This window comes from Lepidochelys kempii, chromosome 20, assembly GCF_965140265.1.
Source record: "Lepidochelys kempii isolate rLepKem1 chromosome 20, rLepKem1.hap2, whole genome shotgun sequence".
Classification (NCBI taxonomy): Eukaryota; Metazoa; Chordata; order Testudines; family Cheloniidae; genus Lepidochelys; species Lepidochelys kempii.
Window position 1 is genome coordinate 22,788,777 of NC_133275.1, and position 9,359 is coordinate 22,798,135.

Genomic DNA, 9,359 nt, shown 5'->3' on the forward strand with positions numbered 1-9,359 from the left:
GGGCTGGAGGCTGAGCTAGATGAAGGGGTAACAGTGTCAGATTTGCCTTTGTCCTCCCTGCTAGCTGTTGGGTAGGATGGTCCCGGGGCTAGGGCAGGGGCTCAGGACTTTGGCAAGCCAGGTTCAGTTCCCTGCTCTGTCACAGATCTCTTGGGCATGTCATGTGGCCTCTCCTCTGTTGCTCACCTGTACAACGGGGATAATAATATTTCCCTACTTCGTGGATGGGTTGTGAGGATAAATACTTTAAAGATTGTGAAGTGCTTTTGAGATCTCCATTGCTGAAAAGTGCTATAGAAGAGCTATGAATCATTATTCATTTTCCAGTCACTAATAAGATCCCATATCTCTGTCACTAGGGGGCGAAAGGGATAGTTCTCTGATCCTCTTGCCCTCTGTTGGATGGAATCAGGACTGTTCTGCCATGTGTCATATGCCCTGTACTGTTATGGCTAAGGAAGTGACTTCTTTTTGCTCAGGCTATTAGCGCTTTGGGAACAAGGAGGATCCAAGCACTAGTGCATTGGAACAGTTTACCTAGGGTTGTGATGGATTCCTCACTGGCAATTTTTAAATCAAGATTGGATGTTTTTCTACCATAGAGGCTCTAATTGAAAACAGGAATTAATTCAGAGAAGCTCTCTGGCCTGTGTTACGCTGGAGGTTAGACTAGATGATCATAATAGTCCCTTCTGGCCTTACAAGCTATGAATTCCTGAAGGTATCCCAATGTGCGGCATAGCCACAACTCCAGAAGCCCCAAGAAACCACCACTTTTTTTGTCACAGTATCATTCGGAAGCATCTTTCACCTGAAGGTGCCAAGCTGCATATGCAGGGCTCGTTCACTGGCTGCTGAAATGCAGCCACTTCTGGTGGGGACAGCACATAGCTTCACACGGCAACCCCCCAAAACATCTTCAGATAGCAATAACATTTGCAACTGAAAACACAGTGCAGAAAGTTCAGGAGGCAGAATTTAATTACCAAAGCTGGATACAGGCCAGGACACCAGGGTGAACACCTTGACTTTTAGGAAAAGTGCCTTGGGATATTTAACGACCACGGGTGCCCACCCTCCTCCCAACTAATTCCAGCACTTAAAACCAGTACAAGTAAACTGAGTGCGAGAAAATTCCTGACATGAGTTAACACTGACTCGGAGGGGGCTGTGTGGCAATCAGACCCCAATTATAGACCTGCGGAGGGGGCGGGGGGGAGTCTGAGTTTGGATCAGCTTAGCAAAGGGATCATTAGTATTACACTCCCATAGAAAGGCACAATTTTTCCAGCACAGCGGTTCTGGTGTCTCATTAAAAGTCATCAGGCTCAAAGCAAACAAACCACTGCATGTCAGTTTGGGTTTTATGGGGAGAAATAATTGTTCCCACAGCCCAATATGTGTATAAAACTCACTCATAAAACTCGACCTAGCTTTCCAGAGACTGCTCAGAATAAGGTGTGAGGAGGAGGAGGGGAAAGCCATTGTTCCATTGTTAGTTTCATAATAGGGAGAAGGAAGAAAACCTTAAAGGAAGTGGAAAAGCGAAGAATGAAATATCTAGGAAGGGAAATCAACATACTAAGGGCTCATCTACCTGAGGAAATTTACTAGCATTTAAGTTTATAAGTACCTGCCTGGGGAACACAACTTTGATATTGGGCTCTTCAATCTAGCAGTCAAAGGTCTAGCAAAGGCTGGAAGTTGAAAAGCTAGACAAATTCAGGCTGGAAATAAGATGCTAATTTTTAACAGTGAGGGTTATTAACCATTGGAACAATTTACCAAGGCTTGTGGTGGATTCTCCAAGGCTGTAGATTTTTAAATCAAATTGGATGTTTTTCTAAAAGAGATGCTCTACCTCAACAAGAAATTAATTCAGGGCAATTCTATGGCCTGGGTTATATACGAGGTCAGACAAGATGATCATAGAGGTCCAATCTGTCTTTATAATCTATTAATTTATACTTACACTGCTATAGCTCTCCCCATATAACTCCCTGTTCAGGGACTGAGCTGTAGCTCATGAAAGCTTCTGCTCAACTAAATTGGTAAGTCTCTACGGTGCCACAAGTCCTCCTTTTCTTTTTGCGAATACAGACTAACACGGCTGTTACTCTGAAACCTGTTCAGGGACTCTTATTCCTAAAGAGGAGGGTATCTTTTTCCGGTTTAGCTATGTTGCTTTGGAAGCAGGAGTTATGTGGGTAGATCTATAACAGTATAATTATATCTGTATAGTTATGCCGGTAAATTTCCTAGTGTAGATACGCCCTGACAGTTCACACTGGATTTGCACTGCCACTGTGATATCACTTTCTCTTAGAACGGCGTTGGATGAAGCTCCAATGATGCTATACACAGGGTGTTAGAGTGGAGCTGATGACCCATTTGCAAAGGCCCAACGGTGTGGGTAGGTGTGGTTGTGTATGTGGGGGTGTGTGTGCATGTGCATCTCTCCTGTGTGTTACAGCAGAAGAAATGCAACACAAAACTTTCCTGGGGTTCCCTGAATAGGGGCCTTACCGGTAAACTTCCTGAGACAAGCTGGTACCAGCTGTGCTGAGCCTGGGAGTATCTTTCTTCCTGGCTGAGGTGGCAGGAGCTGCACCTAGGAGCTGCTCATGGCAGGAACTGCAATCCCGGGTCGGAATCAAGTGTATCCATCAGGTTACAAGATATGACATGGTGACATTTCATGAAGTCATAAAGGTTAAAGTCCTTCACATTTCTCCTTGAATACTCCAACACACTGGTATCTCAGACCCTGAGATACTGGTTCTTGATGTGACATACTTTGGCACTGCGCTGCCAGCTTGCATAGCAGGGCATCAGCTGGGGGTCAGCATAATAACACAACATTGCAACGTGCCATTGTCACATTGTCTTGCGAGGCACAGTTTAGCGGCGTTGTGGGGCATCGACTATTCAATTAGACACTGGCGAGCTGGTATTTCATCTGGACACTGTGTGTCGCAGCCAGGACGTGGCAGGAGGCCGTAATGGTGCATGGCTGTTTCATTTCAATGGCGTGCTGTTGCACGAGGCCCCCACATTGTGAGGTGCTCGGTGTCCCTCCGATGCTGTTTCTTGTGACACCATTGTGCCACGAGGTAATGGTGTTTCATCTTCGTGCCCCATTCAGACAGCAGCCCACGCCATCCCATTGCCTGGGTGCTCGCATGTCATGCCAAGGCCACTTTCTGACCCAGTGCCCCGGCCTGAGCTCATGCCGTGTTCTAATGTAAATGGAACGTTGCCTGGGGGGGAAGGGCATGTTGCCACCTGTCCAGGTTCTCCCAGGGTCGTCCCTTCGTGGCGGGGGCTGGCCGGGGAGATCTGTGAGTCAGGGTGCAGAGCACACGCTGCCAGCTGGCCGGTTCTGGGGGCTCCGGCCCAGCCTGGCTGTCCCGGTTTTTTGCTGCTCGGAGGTGGCCGCCCTACAGGGGGGGGCGACACGTCGCCTGGACGTGACACCGGCTCGGCGGCAAGTTTGACTCGTGGCCTTCGTCTCAACTCAGCACCATGACGCCAGGCGACGACGGCGCCGCCTTGCTTCCAGGGCATGGGGAGAAGAGGCCTCAGTTTGCGGGTAAATTCCCCCACCCAGTGCCCTGACTCCCTCAGCCCCACTTCCGGTGCCCACTGCCCCGAAAGGCCCCACTTCCGGTCCCCACTGCCCCGAAAGGCCCCGCTTCCGGTCCCCATTGACCCCCAAATGCCCCGCTTCCGGCCTCCATCGCCCCACTTCCGGTCTTTCTGCGCCTTCCCGCAAACCAACTTCCGGCCTCCATCGCCCGACTTCCGGTCAGTGGAGGGCGAGGTGTCAGGCACGTCTCTGGGCAGCCCCCGCGACTGCTGGCAGGACCCGCCCCGTGAGGTCACGTGACCAACCAAGATGGCGGCGCCCATGCGGCGGGCGTGGCTGGGGCTGCTCCGGGCCGCGCTCCCGGCCGCCCGCCCCTATCACGCCCCGCCCCCGCGGCGCAAGCCGGGCGGCGTGTACCGGCCGGACCCCAGCGATCCCCTCACGCCCCTGTGGCAGCTGCAGCCCGCCTACGAGGCCAAGCTGTACGGGCGCCACGGCTCGGCCTCCGGCGTGGACCCGGCCCGGCTCTGGCCCAGCCCCGAGAAGCTGCAGGAGCTGGAGGCCGAGGAGAGGGAGTGGTTCTCCGGGCTGAGGGAGATGGAGGCGGCGCTGGACGCGAAGGAGCAGCAGGCGGAGAGGCAGCGGGTAGAGAGGTGCGGAGGGGGCTTGACCTGGGGGCCGGAGGTCTGGGTCCTGACTGCCCTGGGAAGGGGCCCTGAAACTTGACTCATTCCTGGGGGAGGACCCTAGTCATGGAGGGGTCAGGGACCCCAAAACCTGACCCAGTTCCTGGGGAGGGAGGACCCTACTCCAGAGGTGGGAGAGATGCTGGAACCTAACCCTAGTCCTGGGGTGATGACCCCTATTTGGGGTGTGACACCACCCCCTCCCCCCAACACATTGCTCTAGGAAATGCTCTCGCCCCACTCCTATGAGCAAGGTCTCCAGGCCCAAGACCTGCCCTCAGGGAAAAGGAATGGTGACCTCTGTCGCCCCACCCCAAATTACAGTGTAAGTTTTGGGAACAGCAGTGGCAGTAGAGATACAGAGAGTCTCCCCCCTGTGGTGGGTGTCTCACTGCTGGCTTGTTTGCCCTCCTGGCAGAGAGAAGCTGATTGCCGCCAACATGGCCAAGATGCCGCAGATGATCGAGGACTGGCGGCGGGAGAAGGCGGCACGCAAGGAGAAGGAGCGGGAGGACAAGGCCCGGCGGGAGCGGCTGCTGGCCGAGGCCCAGGAGCGTTTTGGCCACAAGGTGGACTACCGCAGTGCCAAATTCCAGGAGCTGGTGCAGGAGATGGAGAAGAAACAGCGCAAGGAGCTCAAGCTGAAGAAGAAACAGCTCAAGGAGGAGGCAAAGAAGAAAACTGCTGTTGACCCAGAACCTGCTCCTGTCTCAGCTGGTGGGCCTGAACCAGCCTAGGGGGGCACATGATCTAGGAGCCTCAGATTGGGTCAGTGTTAGAGCCACAGTTGTCACTGAGCTAAATTCTGTTCCCAGTGCGTGCTAGAGGGGGGCTGAGCAGGGAGCTGGTGGCTCAGGTCTGGAGCGCCAATCATGCTTCTTGGAGCAGCAAGTCAACACCACTATTTACTCTAATTGGGGTGGGGTGCGGGGGGTGCAGCACTGGGTGAATAGGCACTGCACGGTCAGTCCCAGTGTAGGAGCTGCCCCCTGGAGTGTGACAGGGGGCGGGGGCAGCCTCCCTCCCTGCTTGTACAGCCAGCCAGCTCAGCCTGGGTTCTTCAGCCACCCCCGCAGCTGGACTCAGATCTGTGCACGGGCCACCTAATGGAGTTTGAGTAAGACAGAGGGAGGTCATTGGAAGGTCCTGCTCAAAAGCCCTAGGCTCCCCCCAACTTCAGATTGGGAATGATATGTTGTGGGGGAGCTGGCATTACCCTACAGAGCCCCGGGACTCCCGAGTGAATGCTGCTATCGCAGAGAGGGTGATGACCACATGGTGACTGTGTTAGTAATGTAACCACTAGGCTCCTTTCTCAGCCAGTTCTGCCCCTACCAAGCCAGCAACCTGAGATCTCTGTACTTTGTATGTTGAAATAAAAGGCTCTGACTAGGGCCTTGGCTGCCTGGGACTTTTCTTTATCAGCCAGTTCTGATCCCAGAAGGTTCTGATGTCTCTCCTGGCTGCAAATGTGCCTTAGAGACCACTGGTGCTTCAGGTAAGAGATGAGTCTTGCTTCCCCCGCACCCATCTGTCCCCCCATGGGGTTAGTTCACTAGGATGCCCTTTTAACTTTCTGTCTTGAGCTGTCACATTCCAGCCCAGTGGTGGCTGCATTTCAGCAGTGGGCAAGTGACTCCTGTATATAATCGCTCTTAGCTAGGGCTTTTCATCAGTAGGTCTCAAATAGCTTTCCAAAGGAGGTCAGTATCATGACCTCTGTTTTACAGATGGGAAAACCAAGGCATTGGGAGGAGAAGGGACTTGCCCAAAGTCACGCAGCAGGTCAGGGACCCAGGGATCCCAGGCCTCATGACATCCAGGCCTGTGCTCTATCCACTAGCCTCCCTTCCCTACCTCAAGGAGCAGCACGATTTTGTTAGGAAGGAGTGTGATTCATTGATCTTTCATAGGCAAAATACCCATCCATGGCCAGTTCCCTGCACTCTCTGCACCTAGTTGCATTTTCTTCCAAATTTGGAGACTGACTCATACATGGCAAGGGTGTAACCAGACGCTTTGTCCTTCCCTAGAGCGTCGTTACACTCTAGGGAAGGACAAAGAATGTACCACCGTACGCTCAAAGAATCCCTGAGCGTTTGCTCCTTTCTCTGCTTCAGGGGAGGAAACGTGATCACAGAAGTGTAGAGCTGGATGGGACCTCCACAAATCATCTAGTCCAGCCCCCATGCTGAGGTAGGACCAAGTAAACAGACTGGCCCTGTCAAGTGTTGGGCCAATCCATTCATAAAAGCCCCCAAAGACAGGATTCCTCCCATGGAAGCCTATTCCAGAGCGTAACTAACACAGAGGCAGGACATTTTTCCTGGTATCTAACCTAACTCCCTTGCTGCAGATTAAGCCCATTACTTCTTGTCCTACCCTCAGGGAACATGAACAACTGATCCCTGTCCCCTTTAGAACAGCTTTGAAGACTGTCATAGGCTCCCCCTTAGTCTTCTCTCCTTGAGACTGAACCTGCACATTTTAGAAAAATCTTTCCTCATATTGTAAGAGTAGGGAAGACTGGGAGCCAGGACCTATATTAGGTACTTACAGGGCCCCATCCCTGAGGTATTTGAGCCCCTCACAATTCTTTATGTATTTATCCTGACACACACCCCTGTGAGGCAGGGCAGTACTAGTATCCCTGTTTTAGGGATGGGGAAACTGAGGCACAGCATGGTTAAGTGAGTTGCCCACAGGCAGTCTGAGGCAGAGCAGGGAATTGAATGTGGGCCTCTCCTGTGCTGAGTTAGTGCCCTAGTCACCGAGCCATTTCTTACCTTCTGAGTCGCTGAACAGCCTTGGCAAGTCACTTCCCCTCTTGCTGCCTCGGGGTCATGGCTGGGAACTGAAATTTGTGACTGTTTTGAAAGTGTTTCACAGCTCAGAGGACAGTGGTTTTCCTCTGCACTCTCTGAGCTGGTTTAGACACTTCACTCCCCCCTCTCCCATCCCTTTGGCATATTTCCTGAGCCGTTTCACACAGCTGGGACAGCTCTCCTGATCAAACATCAAAATTGGTTTCCTCGCAACACTAGCAGCTGGGCTGTTGGCTTGGGAGACCCTTCTTTATGCAGAGCAGGTGTTCGCACGGTTGAAAAACAAAATCCTCCCTCACGGGTTACAGCTGGGAGAGCCAGGCCCAGCTGCAGAGCAAGGAATCCAGCTCTGAATGGCAGCTTTGCAGCCGGCAGGGGTGCACTTCCCACGGGGGCCGCTAGGAGGCAGCTGCTGACCTAGCCCAGTTACAACCTTATATCTGACCCCCTCCTCCCCCCCTTAAGGGAGGTTTTGTTTGCTTATTGGGGATCACGTGTGGCAATCAAGGGCTGACTCATCCCAGAGACAATGCTCAGGGCTTAGCCATGGTGGGGCTGGATGTTTACCAAGGCAGCAATTTCCGTGGACTACAAGTCGGATGTCATTCCCTATGGGGTAAGGGGGGCAGTTGCCTGCCCCTCTCTGCTTTTTCATAGGTCCATGGGCTCCGCTTCTGATACTGCTTACAACATTCTCTGTTCTGCCATAACCTTGCTGCCCACCCACCCAACGAGTGGCCACGATCCTGGAATAATTATTACTTAAATCACCCTTGTACAGCAACCCTTTGCTAAGGGGCAAAAATTTTCCCTCTGTCTCACCAGAGCCCACACCCGGAAGGAAGTTGAAGCTCGACACATTCAGGTGTGCAGTTTTAACAGGGAGGGTAATTAACTATTGGAACAAACTTGCCCCAGAGTGCCGTGGATTCTCCAGCTGGGGTAAGCTTTAAATCGAGCTGGGATGTTTTCCTCAAAGAGCTGCTCTGGTTCGAACAGGAATTCATCCAGGGCCGGTGTTATAAAGGAGGTCAGACGAGAAGAGCACAGCACACTCTGAATCCACAGCCCAGGTGCTCCCTGAAATCAGTGGAGTTGGGCCCCTAAGTACCCTTGAAGATCTCGGCCTGTGGAACAATTCTGGTAAGCTTCCACATGTAGCCAAGCCCTCGGAATTCCTAGAGAGAGGGACTTTCTAGTGCATTCAACTTCCCTCCCTCATAAGTTGTACCACTTTAAATACCCCACAATAGTTAAACTGGTACAACCCTCTGTAGCCCAGCTGCTCTTACATAAAGGTGTTTCTAGCAGCATCGCTGTGCCCACATGGGAAGTAGAGTAAGCATGTAACTGCAGCTCTGCTAGAGGTTGGAGCAATATTTGTTTAAATAAAAGGTGATACCAGGACAAAATCTGTGTGTAAAGGAGCACAGACCCATTGGAAAAACCTCTATGACTTGCCAAGTAAAAGTACTTTCAAAAGCCCGACCCAAAGGGGGCACAAAATAGTGAACAGGATAAAGGTGCCTGGCGTGTGTTGTTCCACCCTGTCATGGTATGATCATCCCTAGCTCTTCATCAGTAGCTCTCAAAGCACTTTCCAAAGGAGGTGAGTCACATTAGCCCTATTTTACAGAATGGGGAAACTGAGGCACAGACCAGTGAAAGTGAGGCTAATGGCAGAGCTGGGGAATAGAACCCTGCTCTCAAGGGACCCAGTCCAGTGCTCTATCCACTAGGACATACTGCCTCCTAGCTCAACACATCTAAATCACCCGCGAAGGCAATACTTATTTGTACATAAGGTGCCTTTGACCTGCAGAACCCACCAACACATGATATTGGGCCCAAGATTCTATCAGGATGCAAAAAAGGCGATAATTGTGCAGAGGATAAGAACAGCTGCAGTTACATTAGACCAGATAAAAACAAAAATTAGGGTTATAGATTCAAGGCACATGTTGACCCCCTTATTGGCTGGGGTTAGGGAGAAATTACCCCATTGTCTGGATATCCCATCATTGCCTACTGGGAGGTGTCTTGCAGGTGGTGTTGACCTGGCATTTCCTGTGGGCCTGAATTCAGCTGAATCAGTGGGATAAACACATATACCACCCTAATATCAGGCCCCTGGGCAAAGCTGCATGCTAAATAAAACCAACAGGGGGCAGAGTTCAGTATATTCATAGGTGCCCCCCAACCATTTTTGCATCAGGAGAAAAAAATACCCAACACCCTGGAATACAAATTAAACATCTG

General features: G+C 51.8%; 1 protein-coding gene across 1 annotated transcript; it reads left to right on the top strand.

The window, feature by feature from the left end:
• Window positions 1–3,811: 3,811 nt before the first annotated feature.
• Window positions 3,812–5,669, top strand: GADD45GIP1 (GADD45G interacting protein 1). The gene is made up of 2 exons (XM_073318184.1): window positions 3,812–4,242; window positions 4,694–5,669. The coding sequence occupies exons 1-2, from the start codon at window positions 3,899–3,901 to the stop codon at window positions 5,010–5,012; spliced, it is 663 nt and encodes a 220-aa protein (XP_073174285.1). The 5' UTR covers window positions 3,812–3,898; the 3' UTR covers window positions 5,013–5,669.
• The last annotated feature ends 3,690 nt before the right edge of the window (window positions 5,670–9,359 follow it).